General features: G+C 43.2%; 2 protein-coding genes across 2 annotated transcripts; both read left to right on the top strand.

Annotated features, from left to right (window-relative positions):
- The first annotated feature begins 5,642 nt into the window (after positions 1 to 5,642).
- LOC118109841 (trithorax group protein osa) lies at positions 5,643 to 8,871 on the top strand. The gene is made up of 4 exons (XM_047339795.1): positions 5,643 to 5,673; positions 5,763 to 5,876; positions 5,976 to 6,053; positions 6,820 to 8,871. The coding sequence occupies exons 1-4, from the start codon at positions 5,643 to 5,645 to the stop codon at positions 8,709 to 8,711; spliced, it is 2,115 nt and encodes a 704-aa protein (XP_047195751.1). The 3' UTR covers positions 8,712 to 8,871.
- A 2,338-nt stretch (positions 8,872 to 11,209) lies between these two features.
- slc12a3 (solute carrier family 12 member 3) lies at positions 11,210 to 19,997 on the top strand. Its single transcript, XM_047339899.1, has 26 exons — positions 11,210 to 11,494; positions 11,829 to 11,966; positions 12,307 to 12,382; positions 12,485 to 12,580; positions 12,694 to 12,833; positions 12,920 to 13,030; positions 13,180 to 13,291; positions 13,367 to 13,497; positions 13,628 to 13,712; positions 14,226 to 14,386; positions 14,597 to 14,704; positions 14,788 to 14,911; positions 15,109 to 15,210; positions 15,366 to 15,521; positions 15,662 to 15,761; positions 16,499 to 16,610; positions 16,783 to 16,920; positions 17,114 to 17,220; positions 17,482 to 17,564; positions 17,709 to 17,786; positions 17,910 to 18,008; positions 18,106 to 18,217; positions 18,582 to 18,668; positions 19,005 to 19,143; positions 19,252 to 19,319; positions 19,725 to 19,997. Exons 1-26 carry the CDS (start codon positions 11,210 to 11,212, stop codon positions 19,864 to 19,866), a joined length of 3,090 nt encoding a protein of 1,029 aa, XP_047195855.1. The 3' UTR covers positions 19,867 to 19,997.
- Positions 19,998 to 21,988: the final 1,991 nt, after the last annotated feature.

Genomic DNA, 21,988 nt, shown 5'->3' on the forward strand with positions numbered 1-21,988 from the left:
GTACAGCATCAATACTGATGTTCCACGCTGCCGTAAAGCAGACTGATGTCCTAGTGGGTCGCTCGATACACAGATAACATTGTCGTCTGTATAAGCAACAGTAAAAACTAAAATATATGAGGGTCGGCCAAAAGAAATAGTTAAATAATGTAGAAAGAAAATAAATATAAGTGCATCTTCCGAACATATTGCTCTCTTCAATATAAATTTCCTTAAATTAACCAAAAAGGATCCATGTGACTGTATAAATATGTGTTCTTGTCTTTCAAACCTCCAGGTGAGTTAAATGTCCTCCTGTTACACAGACTTTGATATTGAACTGACTCCGTCCTCCATCGTCGTGCCGTGCGGACCCCCGGCCCCTCCAGCGATTAGCCACATCCGTGCACACGTGCGTTTCCTTTCTCCTCCTGTAATCTTAAGAGCACAATTACACCGAGCCACTGAGCTGATGCATCTCCCTTCTACTCAACTACTTTGTGTAAATTCAACCTGACAGGTCATTACAGGCACCTGTAACCATGGTAACAACCGCGGTAGAGGCAGAGTGAGGATGAGGCAGCCTCCGCTCGGTGGATGCTCCAGTTTCTCACACAGAATATAAAACATGTGATTTGGATCATGAAAAGTTTGGCGTGTAAACAAATTCTAATATAATCTGCTTCTTAGAGGATCAGCCGCTCGGAAGGTGCACTTCTTATTTTCACTCTCTTCAGCCTGGCAACACAGGGCTTTACATATTCATGATGATTTGAATCATGGAGTGTTGGTTTGTGTTTGTGTTTGTGTGTGTGTGGGTGTGTGTGTGTGGGGGGGGGGGCGGACTATAGAACTGTTTAGTCAGCCGTAAAAGTCGGGTCTTGCAGATTTGAACCTCGTGCAGTTTCAGTATCTGTATCAGCTTGAAATAAACTCATTCACGGGTCTTTTTTAAAAAATGAACAGAAACTCATTTGACTCTTCAGTTAGATTCTTCTACAGGAGAAATTCACTGATTCACATCGATGAGCTGGAATAAAAACTCACAACACAACTGCCCCGGTTCAAAGAGTCCGTCCCAGATACAACGTTGGATGAACTCATCCTTGTTTCTCACAATTTGGCGTCAATGAAATCTGATTTATTCATATATCATCATTAGTAAAGAGCCTCTTAATTTAACATTTTAGATGGATTTCTCTTCTCTAAACCAGAACTCACTCTTTAATCACAGCTGCTGACTTTGTTTAATCCTCGTCAAGTATCTCGGTCGAGTCTGGTACGAGTTGGAAACATGTCCTGGATGCTCGTGTAGAAGAAAGAGATAAACTGAGTTAACCGACCTGAAGAGTGAAGTGAATCAGTAGTTATGGCTCATTGCCCTGTGCTGCACTATTGTATTTCTATTTATTTGACTGGTAAGCGTGTGAGGTGTTTCAAAGTGTAACTGGAAAAAGATTCAAGGTTTTATTCTGTGTTTGTCGGAGACTTTTTTTACAAAGAACTTGTGAAAATGTCTTTTAAAGTGTTTTTAATAAGATCAAAAGAAATGAGCTGATTCCAGAGCTGCAGGATGAAACGTGGGCAAGTGCCTGCAGGTGGAAACAGGAAGTAGACTCTGCTGTTACTCTAATTGTGATTTAAGGAGCCACATGAGTGTCTTCGTTTCCAAAAAAAACTAATTCACATTAGCAGATGGGACATGGATCAAACTAAAAACACAAGGTTTGTTCGACTATTGATCAAAAAGCTTACGGCTCCAAAAATACTGCAGCTGGAACCACAGTGTGTCTGAGAGGCCTAAAATATGTTTTATTTAAATATTTCTGTTGCATCAGAACATTATGTCCACTCCTTTTGGTTCCCTTTATTATATATATATATACATTTATATCAGTTCTTCATATTTAAAGCAAATCTAAGTGAAACAGAATTCACTCCAAACATAAAAGAGAAGATTCAAATCAAGAGTCCTCTGTCTGTGACCCTGACGTGACAATTACATCTCAGACAAAAATCCCCAAATAAGACGGAGGGAATAAAAGCAGAGATTAAAAAAGATGAAATGGAAAGATGGGAGTTTTGGAACCTTCGTCAAATATATTTTGTTGCATTTAAGTTCAGGGAAGAAGTCGAGTGAAAAATCCAACCAGGTTCAAGAGCGTTGAGAGGGAAGATGAAGAATGAAACACTGATAAGAGGAATGTGCGAGGATGGGCGACCTCGTTAGATCCAAAGAATCCAACGGCTGAAATACAGAATCCAAAGTGGCACAAAGAACTTTTCCATTTCAGTTTCCAAGACAACTTGTGTTCACCAGATTCTCCCTGATTGAGTCGCAGCGTTTTCACTTCGTGGTGGAGAAAGAGGAAATGAGGAAAAACTCGAAAATCTAATTATCACCTTTTAGAAACATGTTGTCTCCACCTCAGGTTTATTTCTGCTTCACTCTTCTCACCACCAGGTTCGTTCTCAGAGTAAAGATGTGAAACAGTTTGGCTTCTCTCACGTTCTTCATCTCCTCGGTCTCACCTGCCCTGAGTCCTCGCCACGCTTCACTTCCTGCTTCACTTCCTGCTTCACTTCCCCTCATAGTGTCTCTGCTGCTTCCTCAGACCTCACCAGCAGCTTTGATTTAATTACAGAGGCCAACATTTCTGATTAAATGAGATATTCACCTCCTCAGGGGGGCGGGGGGGGAGGGAAGTGGAGCTCCTTAGCTGTGGCGTCTGAACGTTTAGCCGCCGTGGTCATCGAGGACGACAGGAAGTTGTTTGTGGATCAGCAAACTCAGCAAATCCCCGTGAACAGCAGCCGACAGTAATTAGCAGTGAAACGTGAGAGCTGATTAACTGCTGTGTGTTAGTGTCAGAGTCTGTTTCCAATCTGCACACCACGGGGGGTCACAAGCCAATTTAATAATCCACAAAATCCAAACTAATTACAAACGTGTAATGATGTTGATTCAGATTTGATTTAGGAGAAAGTTACGACTTCCGTTGAAGGTGTTGTTTCGGTTCTGGATACTGGTTTTTCCTTTCTGCAACAGAAGAGAAGAGGTCTGAACACTTTGAGAACACGCTGCACATGAAACAGGAATCGATCTCTTAAAGGTCAACGTGAGGAACGATTCCTACAGAGAGCGAACACGTGGCCACGTTATTAAAAAAAGACTGAAGATTGTGAACTTCTGTAACTTGATAAAGTCAGTCGAATGAAAAGTGTCCAGGGAGCAGAGATAATCAAATCATTAGCAGGAGTAATATCTGTCCTGTAGCGCCCCCTGTGGTTTACAGGAGTGATACTGCAGCTCGCCTCCTGCCCCACAGCTGCAGAGTTCAACAGTGTGGAGCTTCTGCCTCCTGGTGGCCACTATGGAGAAGAGCACATCAGTGGATTCAAAGAAATTTCAAAAGAGCAAAAAAAAGTCCAAAACGAGAAATTGAGTTTTGTAAAAAAATCACAATATATTATTTGATTTTCATGAAGAGAAGATAAACTGAGATTACTTACAGTTTACTGGTTGTCATCTTACTCATCGTGACACCAGAGATGCTGAGGATTCTGCTCATGACAGGTTTTTATTTTATTCATCAACCTTGTTTATTATATTAATAACACTGTAAATATACCAAGAGGCTAAATATCATCTGTGACCAGGTAAAATGTTTGTAACCTGAAGTCAAACAACGACAAATAACAAGTTACATTTTTATAGACTGTTTTCTTCATGTAGACAGTTAAGTCAAAAATAAAGTATTCAAACATGGGGACGCAAACTAAAGATTATAATTAATTAAAGCAAAACAAGTAACACAAACACATCAGACAGGACGGACATGAAGACAAGATCAAATAAAAACCAGATTTCCAAAACAAATGATGAAGAAACTGAGTTTAGTTTCTATTTGGGAAGAGATGAAAGTAAAATCCACCTTTTAAATATATTCAGACCTTTAGGCTCATTAACACTGAGGCAATTGAGCTCAAAGATTTCTCATCAAAGAAGAAGAAAGCTGTCACACACACACACACACACACACACACACACACACACACACACACACACACACTTGCACAATGCAATACTGGTATTTATTGCCTGTATTCTTCGTATTGGTACAAGTCGAGAATATGTGATACTTCTGCTTCATTGTTCAATATTTCTCTTCTTTAGATGCACGAAGACGCCGATGCTGCATCTTCCTGTTCCACTGAAGGTATAAAGGTATAAAAGCTGATCTCTGTGTTTACGTTGTGATGATTTCTCCCTGAACCGTTGATAAGTGTTTGTCCAACATGGTGAATTCAGGAGGAAACATTTGTTCTGTGAGTCTCCAACAGAGCTGGAGGAAGAACTCAAACATTTTACTTGAATAAAAGCACAAATAAATACACAAAATGTACTCAGGTAAAAGTAAAAGTTCCAAATTAACTTTTCTATCTGAGTAAAGTACTTGCTTATAAACATTCTCAGAGTTTTATAAGTAAACTTGCAGAGTGTAACTTATTCCCTTATGCATTGGTCTGCATCACTCACTGTGCCAGCTGTATATTTTGTATAAAATGAAAATAACACAGACTGTGTCATATTAATAATGAATAAAACATATGAACATGTTTCTTCATCCCCTCTGGTTCCATCTCAGGTGTTTCCTGTTCAGCAGTGATGCTGCTGCTGCTAAATATGTTTCTTTAAATGTGCAAATGTAATTAAATGCTTAGTAAAAATGTAGATGAGTAGAAAATACAGATATTTGCTGATATATGTATTAGAGTAAGAGTGAGTACCTTGAAATATATGTACTAAAGTGCAAATAAAAGAAACATGTACTTGTAAAAGTACTTCATTAGATCCTATCACTGGCTTTAAGGCACATTAGACTGATACTGGTTTCACTCTGGATAAAAGAGTATAAACCATATAATATTATTATCACGCTCCAATCAGCTGAGGTGTTTTGTTTCATGAGGGTCGTTCACATCACAGATTCTCAGCTACTCATAAAACGGGACTTCTCCTTTCACCTTCCCCCTGCAGGTTTCCTGCAGAGAACCAAACTCTGGTGGCTTCCGCCTTATTATTCTGGTGCGCTCCTCTCTGTGCTGCACTAAATCTAATAATTCCAAACCGAGCCCGCTCTCAGACAGATGTCCCAGACCACATCATCTCCCCCATGCGAGTGTCCCAGCCTTCCCTGCCTCCACGGGAGGATACTTGACATTAAACAGTTTGAGAAGCCCTTAATCCTGCAGCCGTCCAATTCCCACACCGCCGACCTGATTACCCATTCAGTGGGAAATGACATATTCGGAAAAAGACTGAGCTCTGACAGGCTCTTTGTCATCATTATTCCAGAGAACACCCGCTGAGAGCTGCTCACTGCTGCACTTATATAACGGCACAGGTACATATATATATATATATATAAAGAGAGAGAGAGCAGGATTGCACAAGTGTGAGCATCAGGTCCTGATCCCTGCAGCAATTAGCAGGAGAACACACAAACAAATATGAGCAGAACACTTTCCACACACAGCAGGAGGCAGCTGAACATGAAACTAGATGAAGTATTGACCGGCTGTCAGAGGAGCATCATTCATCAGCAGCAGCAGAGAGGGGAGAACACATGAAGGCAGAGCTGAGGCCAAACTGATGACCGATGTGCTTTGGTAACCAAGTGGCTGCTGATGGTGAGATGAAGGAAACAACACAACGAGCTCAACAACTCAATCACATTCACGGATTACACCTGTGTGTGTGTGTGTGGGGGGGTCCTCAGGCAGATCAGCAGCAGCTGTGTGCAGGTCAGAGGAGCTCCTGCCTCAGTGTGAGATCAGCTCAGCTCCACGTCTGCAGCTGCCTCAGTCATGGTCTCTGGGCTTCAGCTCGCCAGGTAACAAACGTCTCAAAGCTGCAGCACTGCTTGAAGTTAGAGCTACTTTATGAATGTGAATGTTAATGTGTGATGTTGAGTGTTTTACCTGCTTCACAGTGTTTTACCTGCTTCACAGTGTTTTACTGGTTTGGCTGTTGAGTGAGTTGGACTCGTCCACTTCTTTCCCTGCACAAGGTAAGAACAACTCCCACCTGCTGCATCGTCAGTGATCTACAAGCTAAACTGGTTTCTAAATGTCTCTGTCACTGCTCAGTTAAACATGAGAAACGTTATTGAAAATGTCTCAATCACTTTGAAATGTAAGGAGCATTTTTCTCATGTTATATCATACAAGCAGATTTCAGTGATTTTTTTTTTTTTTTTAATTTTTTTAAATGATTTGTGTTTGTAGGTCGTTTCTGTTTAAACTAAACTGTGAACTTAGCACAGGACTCAGTCTTCAACACAGCTTTGAGCTTCAACAGTCACTAACTCCAATTTCTATATTTATACAAGAAACATTTATTCATTTTCAGTTACCAAAACAATCTAAACTCCAGTTCTTGATGTTTCAAGCTGCTAAAATCATCCTAACAATGGATCTAATCACAGTAAGATGAGATATAAGAGGTTTCTTATTACGATTAAAATGGATAATCATAAGATATAATCAAAACATTTATTATTAATAAGGTTGATAAACATTTCCCTTCTTTGGATGTAAAGACGTTTACTAATTACGACAGAAAAACAACCCATGAAAATGTTTTAAAGGGGAAGTGCATCCTGCAGGATGGGGAATTAAAGTCTGTCGATAGAAACATGAGCAGAAACACAATGAGAACATTTCTCAGACATCAACAATGTCTGTGCACCAATAAAACCCCCCCACCTTGTTTTTCACACATTGTATTGGAAGCTTCACTTGATGGTTTTTTGACATGACTTTGTTTCCCCACAGCCAGAGGTTCTGTGCCTCCTGAAGCATGGCAGAGTCTAAGGAAGCGGTATAACACCAGGAGTCGTCCTCCTCTCCAGTACATCCAGGCTCTGAGGGAGGCCAACAGGAGGAAGCCCTACAGAAGCCCTCTGCCCAGCGCCCAGTTACCCAATGAACGTGATCTCTCAAACCAAAACCAGAGGCTGGATCCCACCAGCCGATTCCAGTCTGCACCACCGAGAAACCGTCCAATAGCTGAATCCAACCTAAGGGTTCCTCTTCTCACCTTCCAGAGCCAAGAGAAAGAAACGCGTCCAACCACTAACAGAGGTCAGAGCGAAAGGCCGATCAGCGCTGGGATTCATCTTAACGGCCCTTCTCGATCGTCCAGTCCAAGCACTCACTTCGCTTCGTCTGTTCCCACATCACATACGGCTCAATCCTCAGAAACCCCGAGCAGGAATATCGGTAACGCACAACCTACCGAGCAGAACAAACCACTTTCACTTGGGTATTCCAGCCAGTATACAGCTCCTACTGAGCAAATCAGCCAGGGTCAGAGCCCAATAATAGCAAAACTGGATTTGACAAAATATCCAACTCGCTCCCTGCCGATCTCTTACTATCCCCAACAATATGCCAATGATCATTTTGTATACAGCAGTGCCCAGAGGAATCCTACAGGTAATGTCGATGGGGAAGGTCAAGGTGGACAAACTGTTTCATCTAACCCAACATATGTGCGTCCTCCTTTGGTTGACTATGTGTCCAGTCGATATGATGGTAGCCAGATGAACCCTACAACCGTCTATGGGGAAGATCAAAGTGGACAAACTGTCTCACCTAATCCTGTGTATTTATCGCAATATGAGCGATTTCCAAGTGGACTTTACAATGCTGGTCAGGGCAAACCCGGTGGAAACGGCTATGGGACACATCAGACTTTGCTGCCGGTCCGGACTCGACCTGCCTCCACTTCTGAACAGTACAGCAGCCGGTTTAAACCATCTTCTGGTCAGAGGCAAGAGACCGTACCTCCCTCACATCAAGTACAACCTTTGTCTACTCCCATTGTTGCTCCGTCAGAGTATGAAGTTCCGTTTCCCTCTTACAACGGGGAAGTTCCCACAACCGCTTATGGACCAGTAGATGTGGGGCAATTGGATTTCTCTTCGTCTTCTGGTCCCAGCAGCAGAGGTCAGAGTGGACCTGCTGCGTTGCCCGATCATCTCACCTCTTTTGGTTCCTCAGAAAACGTCTACTCGTCAACTGGGTATCAAACCCAAACGGGATCCTCTGGCAGAGGAAAACCCAGCTACACAAAACTTTTACTTGACATAGAAAATGAACTGGATGAAGGTCCTGGACAAACTGATTATCTTGCAGCTCCAGCTCGATCACCACTTTACGATGGTTACCCTGGACAGAACATGGCGGAGACGCTCGTTAGAAATCCCAGTCCACTGCCTCGGCCTATGAATTCAATGAGACAAGATCAACAATCGGGTCCACTTGGCTCCACTAACACCAACAACCCTGTTTACGTCCGACCTCCCATCAGGGACAGTGGAGTAAACCCATATGCATCTAATCCTCAAAACCAAATGCTACCTGAGCAGCTGCAGGTTTCTGATGTCGTTCCTCAACAGGCTAACGTGGCTTCATATGTGGGTACAAGCGCTGGCTCTGTTCCGACATACTTGGCCCAACAACCTTTGCCAAACATTTATTTCTACGCCATGCTAGTGGCTCTCGGGCAACATCCTGTCCCGTGGCAGCCCAGCCGTGACCCGAGCACTGAGCACTATAGTTTGAATCCACCTGTCTTTCAAATTCCCTTCATCCAAAATACAGCTCCTTACAACCCTCATCAGTTCCAGGTCCATGAGCAGCCCCGGGTGGGTGTCTCCTAACGCACCTTCCCTCCCTCCCACCCACCTGCTCTGCGTCTCACTGCTTCCTCTCAAGGGATGAACCAATTGTGTAACTGAACCAATTGTGTAACTGAATTGTTGTGGCGCATGGAGGGTTTTCTACATCCAACCTTTTTTCTATTAAAGTGTCAAAGTCTTATCGATGTGTTTTCTTTACGTTGGTGCTCCTGTCGTTCTTAATGAAGATTGATCCCTGGCTCTGTTTCACTGTTCAATGAATATGTTGTCTATTCTATCTGCTCTCGTGTCTCGATCAAATCTGTTCGACCTAGTTCGACCTTGTGTCAAAGATGAGAACATTCGACTTGAAGTAAATATTCTTACCCGTGATGCACATGAGAAAACCGCTCTGCCTCAGTGTCGAGTTTGACTTGCAGATCTCAGGCTCAAAAGAATCTGTGATCAAAGAGCTCCGGCTGTTGGAGGCGGACTCGGCACCGAGGTGTGACGACTTCAAAGATTTACAATACTCGCTGGTTTGATCACATCGTTACGTATTTGTGGACTTCTCCTAATGCAGTGTCACTTCTGTGCATGCAAACAACTGTCTGCTAGTTTTTTCTACTTGATGGATACTGATGTGAAGTCAGGCTGGTGCAACATTAAACATCTCCTCCTCAGGCCCCGAGTGCCAAATGGGTACCTAGCTGCTTAAAGAACAGCTAATATCTTTTTTGATTTTTTTACATCTCTTGTTTTGGTTAGCATCAACATTATAAACAAAGTGCAAACTGCACATACATAAATATTAGTAAAGTTATATCGCAAACCTCAACCACCGTCTTTAAACAGAGCTCGGGGTCCCTGTTGTAAATCAACATCTCAGAGGCACTGAGTGGGAGTCTGTGCTGTCTGTGCTGTCTGTAAGGCACTGGCATCAAAATGTCTTAAAGGTAACTGAAGTGTGTACATTGTGTTTTACCTCCATCAGGAAACACTGCAGTTAATAATGATGATGGTCTGTGGCTCGTTATGAAAGGTTTAGCCCGATATGACAGGTTTAACCTCATCACTTGTTTTACAAATGTTCTTTTTAGAGGACGTGCGGACCAGACGTAGTTTCTTTGAGCTTTTCTTGTTACTCGTATGTTCTGTTGTGATCAGTGACCTTGGCCCCTCCCTGCACACCGTTACCCGCAGGACGAGGCTCTGCGCCCTGTGCTGTGATGGAATACCTGTGTGGCGGTTAAGCATTGCAGTAAATGACTGTGTGAACTAAAGTCTTGCACAATTAAGCAGCTTGTATAGCTTCAAGCGAAAGTGAGCCATCATCATTACGATGGAGCGGAACATTAAAGGGCACAGCAGGGAGCTCAGACCTGCATAAAACATCAACAGCACAAAAACAACCAACGACAAATTAAAAAATACTTCCTCCTTCCTCTTGGGAAAATCAACATTAACACATCTTTGATCTTTATCACTTTTATGCCTATAAAACATATTAGATTCTGCTTTTCACTGCAACACGACACCTTATTACTTCTCTTAATAGAGCGTCAATGCTCAGTGATACGCTCTCAGGTTAATACATTTTACCACATGGAAACTGTAATAGACAATTTATTTTACAGGTTATAACGTCATGGAAACATTCTCCATTTTCACAGTCACTGAAACGTCAAACTCATCTTAATCAAGCTGCTGCTTTAAAGTGAAAAAGTTGCATGATTTTAAGATTTAAGATTTCTGTTTATTGCCGTTTGACGCAGGCTCTAAACACAAAGTTTTCTGAGAGAGGTCCAGTTGAGAGATTCTTGTTCGGGGCTTCAGAACAAAGACATTCAAACCAGAACATTGTCTTGGTATAATGACAAATCAAGAAATTATCATATTCACCATCTGAACTTTTGATTCACTGAGTTTGAGTTAAACTTCCCTCCATCCATTAGAATCCTACACTTCTGATCTTGTGTTGTCTCAGTCAAGGTCATCTCTCCAGTTAATCTGTGTGTAATGATGCTTTTAAAACTGACATCGTAACTTTAACTCCCTGCAGAGGTTTGTCATTGACTGCTGTGATTATATAAAACCAAAAAAAAAATGCACCTTAATACAATAAACCACATTCAGCAGAATGAAACAACAGAATATGAAGTGAAGGTCTGAAAATAGACACGTTGTTTTTGAGGCTTTGGGGAATGAAATCTTCAGAAGGACGTTTTTATAAATGATTCTTCATCATGTGTGTAATTCATGTTTGAAATGGTTTTCTGGTCGACCCTACAACGTGAAACCTTTAACAGTTCCTGTAATAAGTCTTGTTTGATCACTGAAGCGGCGTCGTTCATGGCCTCGGGCTCTTCCTGCTCGGCTCAGGTCAAATATAAAAACCAACCCTCCGAGTAGAGTCGCAGGCAGTTCCCTCAAACTACAGAACAAGGCTCCGTCACCGTAGACTGACCGAGCTGCGTCAGATACATCGACTGATTCTGAGAAAACCTGAGTGGCTCTTGAAGACGATTCTGACATCCTGAATGGAGCTGCCGGTCGTCGGCGACGGCGTCCACTTGGCCTCATACGGACCCAGAGCTCCTCTGTCCGTGGTCAACGGGAAGGCCACAGCTGGAGGTCTAGACGGGTCTGGTTACTACCAGTGTTACGGGGACGGCAGCAGCGTCGCGTCCTGTGGGTCTGATGCTCCGACTGGATACGAGACAGTGGACGCGCCACCACACTATGATTTTTACGCCAACACCGAGGTGTGGGGCCGTCGGAGACGCTTCAGACCGTCTCTGTACCAACTGTACGCCGACCCTGAGGTGACCAATGTCTGCTTCTACCATTTGTTTTAGGTCTTGATCTGATAATCAATTTCAATTTTCCATTCCTAAATAGATTTATATCACTGGTGCACCGACTGAATAAGATGAACAATGATCACTGGTCCTGTATCAGTACTTTAAACATTTTCAGCATTAGAAAGTTAAGTTTATGGTCATTTTAAACAATTTCAAAACATCGATTACTCAGAACTAGATCGGGTGGTTTCCTTGGAATATAAAAATCTCTGTTTTTGTCAAATTTAAGTATTACTTCTACAAAGTTTGGCAGATTTGTGATGTGTATCACACATTGATATTTGAACTTTAGCAGGATGACTCCAAACCTCCCCTGTATGAGGAGACACCAGGCAAGCAGACGGGAGGAGGCGACAGCTCGGAGGAGGACGAGGAGGAGCACAAGGAGCCTCCGCCTGAGCCCACTCGCTTCGGCTGGGTGCAGGGAGTCATGGTACGTTCTCTGCTGATCTGTTCATCAGCTCCAACATAGATATTCTATAAATAATAAATCAGTATAGACCGTGTCATGCAGCTGATTAAAATATCATTTTGACTCGAGAAAAAAAAATCAATATTCTTGGCTTCTCTCAGATTTAATTCATAGCTTTTGATTTGAAACTGGATTTTCTTGTCTCATAAATCTTTTATTTCATTGACCAATTCAATTCTTGGTTGCATCTGCAGATCTTTAGAAATCCAATCATCTGGGATCGCAGTGACCTGGATCCTGAGTTGAACCAGGTCGGGTGTGTTTGGTGAATTCGGTCAGTGACTCTGTGTTTGTGTCGCAGATCCGTTGCATGTTAAACATCTGGGGGGTGATCTTGTTCCTGAGGCTGCCTTGGATCACGGCTCAGGCTGGAATAGGTGCGTCCGACAAAAACATGATCTTACGTTTAATTAACGTTTATTAAATCGCTGTTCGAGTCCGAGTCCTTTTCTCTCTTTCTGTTTGTGTCTGTGCGTCAGGTCTGACCTGGGTGATTATCCTGCTCTCCTCTTTTATCACTGGGATCACTGGTCTCTCTACTTCAGCCATCGCCACCAACGGCAAAGTCAAAGGAGGTCGGTTCAGCCTGTGATTCACGAAAGTGTGAACAAATACTAAAAGCTTACTCTGCCTCCTCCATGCTAGCAGATGGGACATGGACCAAACTAAAATATCATCTCATCTTCAGGTGGGACCTACTTCCTGATCAGTCGCAGTCTGGGTCCGGAGCTCGGTGGATCCATCGGTCTGATCTTCGCCTTCGCCAACGCTGTGGCCGTGGCCATGCACACCGTGGGCTTTGCTGAGACGGTCACAGACCTCATGCGTGTACGGATGTTTCACAGGGACTCCACCTTCAACCAGGTCACCATTGTTCTCCTTAAACTCACCTGAGACCTCTTCCTCCTCCTCAGGAGAGCGGAGCCGTCATGGTCGACCCGATCAACGACATCCGCATCGTCGGCGTCATCACGGTCACATGTCTGCTCGGTATCTCAATGGCCGGCATGGCGTGGGAGTCCAAGGTGAGATCATACAAACACGTGAACATGATCAGCCATCATGGTGGGGGTTATTTGAGAAAAGAAACGGAAACGGAGACATGGAATTGTTTGGTTAACTTTCACGTACATGTCTTCATCCGTGTCTTCACTGCTTGTTCTTCCCTCCACAGGCTCAGATTCTGTTCTTCCTGGTCATCATGGTGTCGTTTGTTAATTACATCGTGGGAACCATCATCCCCCCCTCCCCACAGAAACAAGCCAAAGGGTTTTTCAGCTACAAAGGTGGAAATAAACTCAGCGATATGAGTTCTGTGGCATGTTAACTCTCCACTAAACTGATTGTTTCATCTTGAACAGCGGATATCTTTGCTGCTAACTTCGTGCCCGGCTGGCGGGGGACGGAGGGAAGCTTCTTCGGCATGTTCTCCATTTTCTTCCCCTCGGCCACAGGCATCCTGGCCGGAGCCAACATCTCCGGAGACCTGAGGGTAAAACTGTTTGTTTCTCCACCTCTTTGTTCTGTAAAATCCTGATATGTCCTCCTCGTCCTGCACATCCATGTACGTGAATCAACTTTATCTGTGGGAATTTATTAACTATGTGTCCTCTCCCTCCCAGGATCCAACAGTGGCGATCCCCCGGGGAACCCTAATGGCCATTTTCTGGACGACCATATCCTACCTCATCATCTCTGCAACCATAGGTGCTTTACTCACCTGTACTCAGAGTGATTAGGCAGCTGGCTACAGCAGCTCCGACCTTTTCTACTGATTCTCTCTGCACTACTTCTAACAGAAAATAACTTTATGCATATTTATGTCATCTGCACATCACAATATGTCCTGAAACGTTTTTTCTACTCGTGCTTCATCCTTTGCTACAGCTCTTTACTTTATAGCATTTATATATAAACCACTAGTGAAAGGTGCATATTATTACATACTCAGCATTTTTTATTAACAAAATATTTGTAGTCTATTACCTTTTTTTATATTTTTTATTCTTTTGTCATTTTGACCGGCCTGCTGCTGTAACAGCTGAATTTCCCTGGTGTGTGGATAAATAACAGAGGCACATTTTTCTTCTTGAGAAATTTTCCCAGTTTATCATTTAAAGCATTTCACATAACATTTGTTTAGATTTTGAAGTTAGGTAAACATATTGTCTCTATACTTGAGTTGTCAGTGTGTGTGTGTCCATGTGTGTGTCCTCTCAGGAGCCTGTGTGGTGCGGGATGCCTCTGGTGTGTTGAACGACACCATGTCTTCCTCCTCATCCAGCGACGACTGTGTGGGACTGGCTTGTCGTTACGGATGGGACTTCAGCGAGTGTATGAAGAACAACACATGCCCACACGGCATCATGAACTACTACCAGGTCAACACACAAACACACACAGAGACACACACACACACACACTTAAGACACAAGAATGGGTTAAAGTACAGTAGATAGTTGCAGGAAATACACAATTAACACTTGAACACTTCAGTCCTTCTTGATAAATCCCTCATATCAACAGCAGATGAGCTCGTACACAACACACAAACAGTTTGGTGAAAGTAAACACAACATTTCCGTCTGCAGTCGATGAGCTTGGTGTCGGCCTTCGCTCCTCTGATCAGTGCTGGTATATTTGGAGCGACTCTCTCCTCTGCCCTGGCCTGTCTGGTGTCTGCTCCCAAAGTCTTCCAGGTAAAACCACATACATGTATTGTTTCTTTTCTTATATATCTTTATTACTGCTGTGACAAAGACATATCCTTTCTTCCCTCTAGTGTCTGTGTAAGGACAAACTCTACCCGTTCATCGGCTTCTTTGGAAAAGGTTACGGCAAGAACGACGAGCCCCTCAGAGGCTACCTGCTGACGTACGTCATCGCCGTCTGCTTCATTCTCATCGGTGAGGATCTCAACAGAATCTCTGACTCTTATAAACGAGGACAAAAAGTCATGAAAACTACAATAAAGAGATGGAAATACGTTGACATGCTATTGTAGAAAAATACAGACCAGAGTCCAAAGGTTCAGGTTTCTGACTCCACGAACATCTGGATATTATATATTATATTGGTATGTGTCTGTCTGTCTTTCCACCAGCTGAGTTAAACACCATCGCTCCCATCATCTCCAACTTCTTCCTCTGCTCCTACGCTCTCATCAACTTCAGCTGCTTCCACGCTTCAGTCACCAACTCACCAGGTAGGAAACCCAGAGAGGAGGGAGGGATCAAAACAATCAATAAAACTAAATAGTGCCAAGAGAAAACAGAATTGTGTGTGTGTGTGTGTGTGTGTGTGTGTGTGTGTGTGTGTGTGTGTGTGTGTGTGTGTGTGTGTGTGTGTGTGTGTGTGCAGGTTGGCGTCCCTCCTTCAGGTTCTACAGTAAGTGGTTGTCGTTGCTTGGTGCCGTGTGCTGTGTGGTGATCATGTTCCTGTTGACCTGGTGGGCCGCCCTCATCGCCTTTGGGGTCGTCTTCTTCCTTCTGGGATACACACTCTACAAGAAGCCTGGTAACACACTCACACACAACACACACACACACACACACACACACACACACACACACACACACACACACACACACACAACACAAAGAGCTGTACCCCCCCCCCTTCAGTGCAGACTTGTGACTCTGCTGCTCTGTGCTCAGCTGTGAACTGGGGCTCGTCGGTGCAGGCCAGCTCCTACAGCATCGCTCTGAATCAGTGTGTCGGCCTCAACCAGGTGGAGGACCACGTCAAGAACTACAGGTGAGAGAGGACGGACTGTTTCTGCTCTGATGCCTTTGTTGAATTAGATGTAGAAACAAATGTGTTGTGATCATGATGGACTCGGCAAAGAAGTTCAGAACACTGACAGATTGTGAGATCTCTGATCGCTCATCCTTTAACTTTAAACATAAATAAAACCAATTATGAATCTTTTTAATAAACTCAAATCCAGGCAGCTGTGAAGTGAGAATTTTTTGTTTAAAGTTGATGATCACTGTCCTTGATATGTGTTTAACTTTAGTTTAAGTAATGAAATTAGCTCTGGGTTTGTTATGATAAGCATCGAATCATATATTAGTCAAGTTAAGTCAAGTCAAGTTTATTTACCAAAGTGCCGTACAATAAAATATATCAAGAGAAATACAAAAATACAATTGAAGAGACATACATGCAGATGAAAGAAAATGATAAACTGTTCCAAAGCTTTGAGGCGGCGACAGCAAATGTACGATGACCTTTACACCTCAGTCGAGACCAATTTCAGGGGTCAGGACATTTAACACTTTTACAAACAGTAAAAGAACTTGACCAGAACTTAACCATGAAGGGCAGAAACACAACATAAGACCAAGAGCAGCCTGATAACTGTAAAGATATAAAGTCCTTTGCAGAAGTTTCAGAGAAAACTTGAGATCAGAAGAGAGAAATCTGTGTAAACTTTCAACCTGTTTGCAGAACTTGTTGAACTGGTCCCCATCTTTCCGTCTCCTCTTCAGACCTCAGTGTTTGGTTCTCACCGGGCCTCCCTGCTCTCGACCAGCTCTGGTGGATCTGGTCGGCTGTTTCACCAAGAGGCTCAGTCTCATGATGTGCGGCCACGTGGTCACCGTGAGTACAACAAGTTTTATTCATTTGTGTTAGGCCCCTCGAAAGAATAGGATTCATCTGGGAGACAAAGGAAATCAACGTTAATACCCTGGACAAAGTATCGTCCTCGCATTGTTCCTCATGATCATCTCTTAAGTGATCGTGTAGCTCAGAGCAGATTTGTATTTTTCAGGCTGGACCTTCCCCAACAGCGACGCAGGAAGCCGTGAGTGAGCGTCACGTCACCTGGTTGAACCAGCGGAAGGTCAGGTCCTTCTACAGAGGAGTGGTGGCTGCAGAGCTGCGATCGGGGGTCAACATGCTGCTGCAGGTGAGGATTACAACCTGTAGGTGGACTGTATATCGCCTCATATTCACCCATCCACACACTCATCATCACACCATTCACACTCTGCTGAGGTCTTTAATCCAGGATTTCCTCTGCTGAGGACGGTTGTGAAGTTGAACTCAACTTGACCGGACTCCTCTTTCTCCACCTCCTCATGTCGCTGTGTGTCCAACAGGGGGCAGGTCTGGGTCGTATCAAACCAAACGTTTTGCTGATGGGTTTTAAGAAAGACTGGCGCTGCGACTCGCCTCAGGCTGCACATCAATACATAGGAATACTGCAGTGAGTAGAGAGGGGAGGAATACTTCACAAGCACAGTTCATAGAGTGGTTTGATTCGTGTTTATTTATTTTATATTGTCATTTTTACAGCTTTATCTCTTATGTGGCCATTGTCCTTTTTAGTCAACTGCCTTATCTGGTTAAGACGAAGGATCTATTAATAAAGTTTATCATTATTAATGTTATTGTGTGTGTGTGTGTGTGTGTGTGTGTGTGTGTGTGTGTGTGTGTGTGTGTGTGTGTGTGTGTGTGTGTGTTCCAGGGATGCGTTCGACCTACACTACGGTGTGTGTGTGCTGAGGGTGAAGGAGGGACTGGACGCCTCTCATCCATCTCAGTCGCACGGTGAGAGTCTTGATTCAAACCAGAGAGAGACAGTGAGTTAATTAATCGACTGCTAACAAAGAGCATGGTGGGAAGTGTAGTTCATAATCATTTATCACTGTCAGAATTATTGACTTCCTGTTAATTCCTGTTATTTTCCCTCAGTGAATCCGGGTTTTGATGGAGGACCAGAGAGTATAAACACCGTCTGTGCTCCTGCCTGCGTTCAAACCAGCGTTACATGTCCGTACATTCATCTTCACGTTATTTATTAGTATTTTATATCACATATTATTCAAACCTCACTCAGAGATCCTTTGATTTAGTGTCACTAAAATGTAAAAACAAGGTTCCCTGTGTTTGCAGCGTCTGTGTCCATCGATCCAGATCCTCAGCCGAGTTCAGTGTTCCAGATAAAACAAGGGAAGAAGACAATCGACATCTACTGGCTGTCTGACGATGGAGGTGTGATCATCCCTCTGTCCACCACCTTCTTCTTTTCTCCCGCCAACTATATTATCTCGATCTTTACCTTGAATATTATGTATTATCTATTATCTAGGCCTCACGCTGCTGCTGCCCTACCTGCTGACTCGCAGGAAGCGCTGGGCCGGATGTAAGGTCCGAGTGTTTGTGGGAGGAGACACAGACAAGAAGGAGGAGCAGAAAGAGGAGTAAACACTTTAATTACCACCAAACATGAACTGATGAACAGCAGCAGGTTTAACTAGTGACATTTTCATGATTTCATTATTGCATTTGGCCACTTGAGGGAAGCAGAAACTAGAAAGCTATAGACGCAGCTCTGAAATTATTATCACCTGAAATTTATAATATATAGTTCAACCTACTTGTTCTTATATTCAGAACTTGTACAAACTTTAAGTCTTAAGCTACCAGCAGCCTGGAACTGGAACAGTGAAGGACTGAGGTTGATATTAATTTGTGTTATTAACTACACCTGTGCTTTCCTGCTTTGATAAGTCAAATTCTTTCTGTGAAAATCCCTGTTTATACATCAGATCCACTTTGTTTCAGGGTGCTGGCGCTGATCAAGAAGTTCCGTCTTGGTTTCCATGACGTCGAGGTGCTTCCTGACATCTACCAGCCTCCTCAGCCTGGGAAGTAAGGACGGCAAAGCGTTGTGCTTCTCTACTTTAACATATCTACGGGGAGAAGCCTTCACCATGATGACTGAGATGTTAAGATGTTTAATGCAGGTTTAGTTTTATCGGCCCTGTCATTAATAGATTCCCTGCATCAGGTCTAGATTTAAAACATCTGTTATTTCAGAACACATAAAAAAAGTGGAATATGCAAAGAGGAAAAGGGGGGGTTTGACATTTGCAGGAACATGTGTGTTTCCATGTTGTCTGCAGGGCTCAGGGTCTAAATGAAGTTCTAGTTTAAACTTTGTAAACCTCGATAAGTTCCTTAACCCGCCTCCATGTGTCCCTCCAGTGTTGTTCAGTTTGAGGACTCAGTGAATCGATTCAGGCTGGATACGAATCCCAAGCAGGACTCTGACTCTGGGCCACAGCGGCAGGAGGAGGAGCCCTGGATGATCACTGAGCAGGACTTAGAGAGGAACAAGGCCAAGGTCTGACCCCCCCACACACAGAACCACACATGGACACAGCACGTATAGAGTCAGTCTGAAGTTTCTCTTCTTCTCCTCTGCCCTCTTCTGTTAAACTTCTCTTTTCAGTCTCTCCGTCAGATCCGTCTGAACGAGGTTCTGCAGGTTCACTCCAGAGAAGCTGCTCTCATCGTGATGTGAGTTCGGTCTTTCTTCTGTTCACGTCATGGCAGTGAAACCAGAGTAAAAGGAGGCGCCTTCGAATCACATGATGTAATAACTGCTCCATGAGAGTGAATGACTCTCGACTCTTGGCTTGTTCATCAGTTGTTTCAGTAGAATAAAGTGAAGTGAAGGAAATGACTTTATTACTGGGCGTTTTCACACATGAGAGTCTGAAGCTTCACGTGTTTGTTCCACAGTTTCATTTTGGTTTCACGTTGTAATTTAGGTACTAAAGAATTTTGTCTGACATACGTACGTCCTGTCGTCATCACCTACGTGGGCGGAGCCTACCTGTGCTTGACTCTGATTGGTTTGTAGACGGTGTGTGACAGTGTCCTTACTTGAACACAGACAGTTTTCATTTAATGTCTCGACAGCACGATGCCCGTGGGGAGGAGAGGGGTGTGTCCCAGTACCTTGTTCCTGGCGTGGCTGGACGTCCTGTCACGTGACCTGAGGCCCCCGGTCCTGTTGGTCAGAGGAAACCAGGAGAACGTTCTCACCTTCTACTGCCAGTGAAATGTCTCCATAGCTGTGTCCCAGCTCAGGGTCAGGGGACACGTAGACTGCAAAGGCCAAACTGAAATGAGACTGAGAATGAGTCTGATTTCTGTAATCTAATCACCAGCTTGTCTCGCCCTTACCGCCGCCGCCGCCGCCGCCTGGCGAAAACCACTGTGACTCTTCAGCCCCTGAACCGGGACACAGCTCACGACTCCAGTGCACTTTCAATGAAGCAAATGATTAATCCTGACATTTTTATCTTGTGTTGACTTTTCCTTGATGGCTGCTGATGATCATCTAATCCTGTTGTTAATGAATAATCATGTTGATGCCTTTTACTTCAAATTATTGATGATATACACGTTTTATAGATTCTACAAAAGTGAATCAGTCCTGGAGACATGTTGTGCCCGTTCCTTAAATGTATGGAACAAGTTAACAAAACAAAAGTTATTTGTTTTATTAAATATGATTGTTGAAATGAACATGATTGTAATAATAAAAGACTTGGAGCACTGTGGTGACTGAACAGTTACAGCACATTGTCCCTGGTTTGATTCTGGGGAACTTTAACGTTGTTCTCTCTCCTCGTGTGTGTGTGTGTGTGTGTGTGTGTGTGTGTGTGTGTGTGTGTGTGTGTGTGTGTGTGTGTGTGTGTGTGTGTGTGTGTGTGTGTGTGTGTGTGTGTGTGTGTGTGTGTGTGTGTGTGACACAATGAAACTGTGTGTATTCTCCCATTATAACAACTCCACATGGTGTTAATCAATTATCTGTGTGCTGGTTCCACATATTTAACATATAAATCTGTCCAGAGTTGTTGACTCATAATTCACAGTTTAATACATGTAGAATAATCATGTAGTTAAAACTATTTGTTGTGTCTTTTTACATGTATATAAACACATACTTTAAGTACATGCTGCAGTAAAGCAGGCCACATTGTGACGTGGCAGCCGCGCCTCAGACCCTGAATCCTTATCAGCATCACAGGTGTTAACATACCTTGACCTTTGACCTTTACAGGGAGTTTCATATTTGTTTTTCCAGTATGTTTATTCTGTATCAGACTAAACAGAAGTCACCTTGACCAGTTTGCTGCACCACAATATATCCTTACTAGGGTGTGTGTTTCTGACGACTATTATGAGACACTTTATATCACAGTGTTAAAAATATGAAATGTTGCTTTGACGAGTGTCTGACTTCTTTCTTCCCCAGATTCAGACTCCTCCTGTTCTTCGTTCTTATTGAACATCTGCCAGGATCAGACCTTTTCTCACTGATTAAAATCAATTTCACACTTCACAACCTACAAACTACATACCAGTGAAATCTCTGCCAGATCTGAGCGAGAGATTATTCCACTCATGTCTCTCACAAGCAGAATGTTCAGAGTCACCACTGATCTGTTGGATTCCTGCTTCACTGCACATTTGTCATTCCACAACAACCAGTCTGGCTTCCTTCTCAGCAGCATCTGGGAGGTTTGTTCTGCTTGAGAAGCTTTTTCAGAATAGAGGAAGAGTTTGCAGGGAGTCGTTCGCCCCTGTGTGTACGTGTGATTATAAGGATTCAGGTTGTGTTGGAGCTAAAATGTTGTCGTGAAGAACTCATGTTTGAAATCACACAAGAAAAGTAAAATAAATAATATAACAAAAAATAATATAAAGGATTTCAATCTCATTGTTTTGTTAAAAGTTAAAATCCTTTGACATTTTTTCTGGAACTGGATCATGTGACATGTGACATGTGACTGATGCAACTTCCGTGAATAAACAAAGCTGTCAGTAAAGAGTGAGACTCTCAGGTGGCACAGACAGGAGCTCTCACTCTGCTAGTTGTAGTTTCTTACCTTAAAAGGTTCAGTGTGAATGATTTGAGATGAAACGAAACTCAGAAATGTATAATAAAATAACCCTGGTGATGTTTCACTAATGTGTTTCATCTAAATTGTAAAAATTGTAATGTGAAGGGATTGAAGTCTGCTGCTCGTTGGTGGTTCATCACTTTTAGTTGTTTTCACTATTTACATCGTGTTTCTTAATTTGCACGTGTTTCTTCTATTTGCTTGTGTTTCACATGTGCAGTGTTTCACTTGAGAATAAAGATCTGCTCTGTTTTCCTGAATTAACATGAT

This window comes from Hippoglossus stenolepis, chromosome 5 (genome assembly GCF_022539355.2).
Source record: "Hippoglossus stenolepis isolate QCI-W04-F060 chromosome 5, HSTE1.2, whole genome shotgun sequence".
In the NCBI taxonomy this organism is placed as follows: Eukaryota; Metazoa; Chordata; class Actinopteri; order Pleuronectiformes; family Pleuronectidae; genus Hippoglossus; species Hippoglossus stenolepis.

What these genes read in the sequence shown, in the direction of transcription:
- slc12a3 (XM_047339899.1), top strand. Translation starts at nt 11,210, where the DNA reads ATGGAGCTGCCGGTCGTCGGCGACGGCGTCCACTTGGCCTCATACGGA. An exon ending in AACTGTACGCCGACCCTGAG is followed by an intron (nt 11,495 to 11,828) that starts GTGACCAATGTC and finishes GAACTTTAGCAG; the next exon opens with GATGACTCCAAACCTCCCCT. An exon ending in TCATCCATCTCAGTCGCACG is followed by an intron (nt 17,565 to 17,708) that starts GTGAGAGTCTTG and finishes ATTTTCCCTCAG; the next exon opens with TGAATCCGGGTTTTGATGGA.
- LOC118109841 (XM_047339795.1), top strand. Translation starts at nt 5,643, where the DNA reads ATGTGCTTTGGTAACCAAGTGGCTGCTGATG. An exon ending in TCTGGGCTTCAGCTCGCCAG is followed by an intron (nt 5,877 to 5,975) that starts GTAACAAACGTC and finishes CCTGCTTCACAG; the next exon opens with TGTTTTACCTGCTTCACAGT. An exon ending in CACTTCTTTCCCTGCACAAG is followed by an intron (nt 6,054 to 6,819) that starts GTAAGAACAACT and finishes GTTTCCCCACAG; the next exon opens with CCAGAGGTTCTGTGCCTCCT.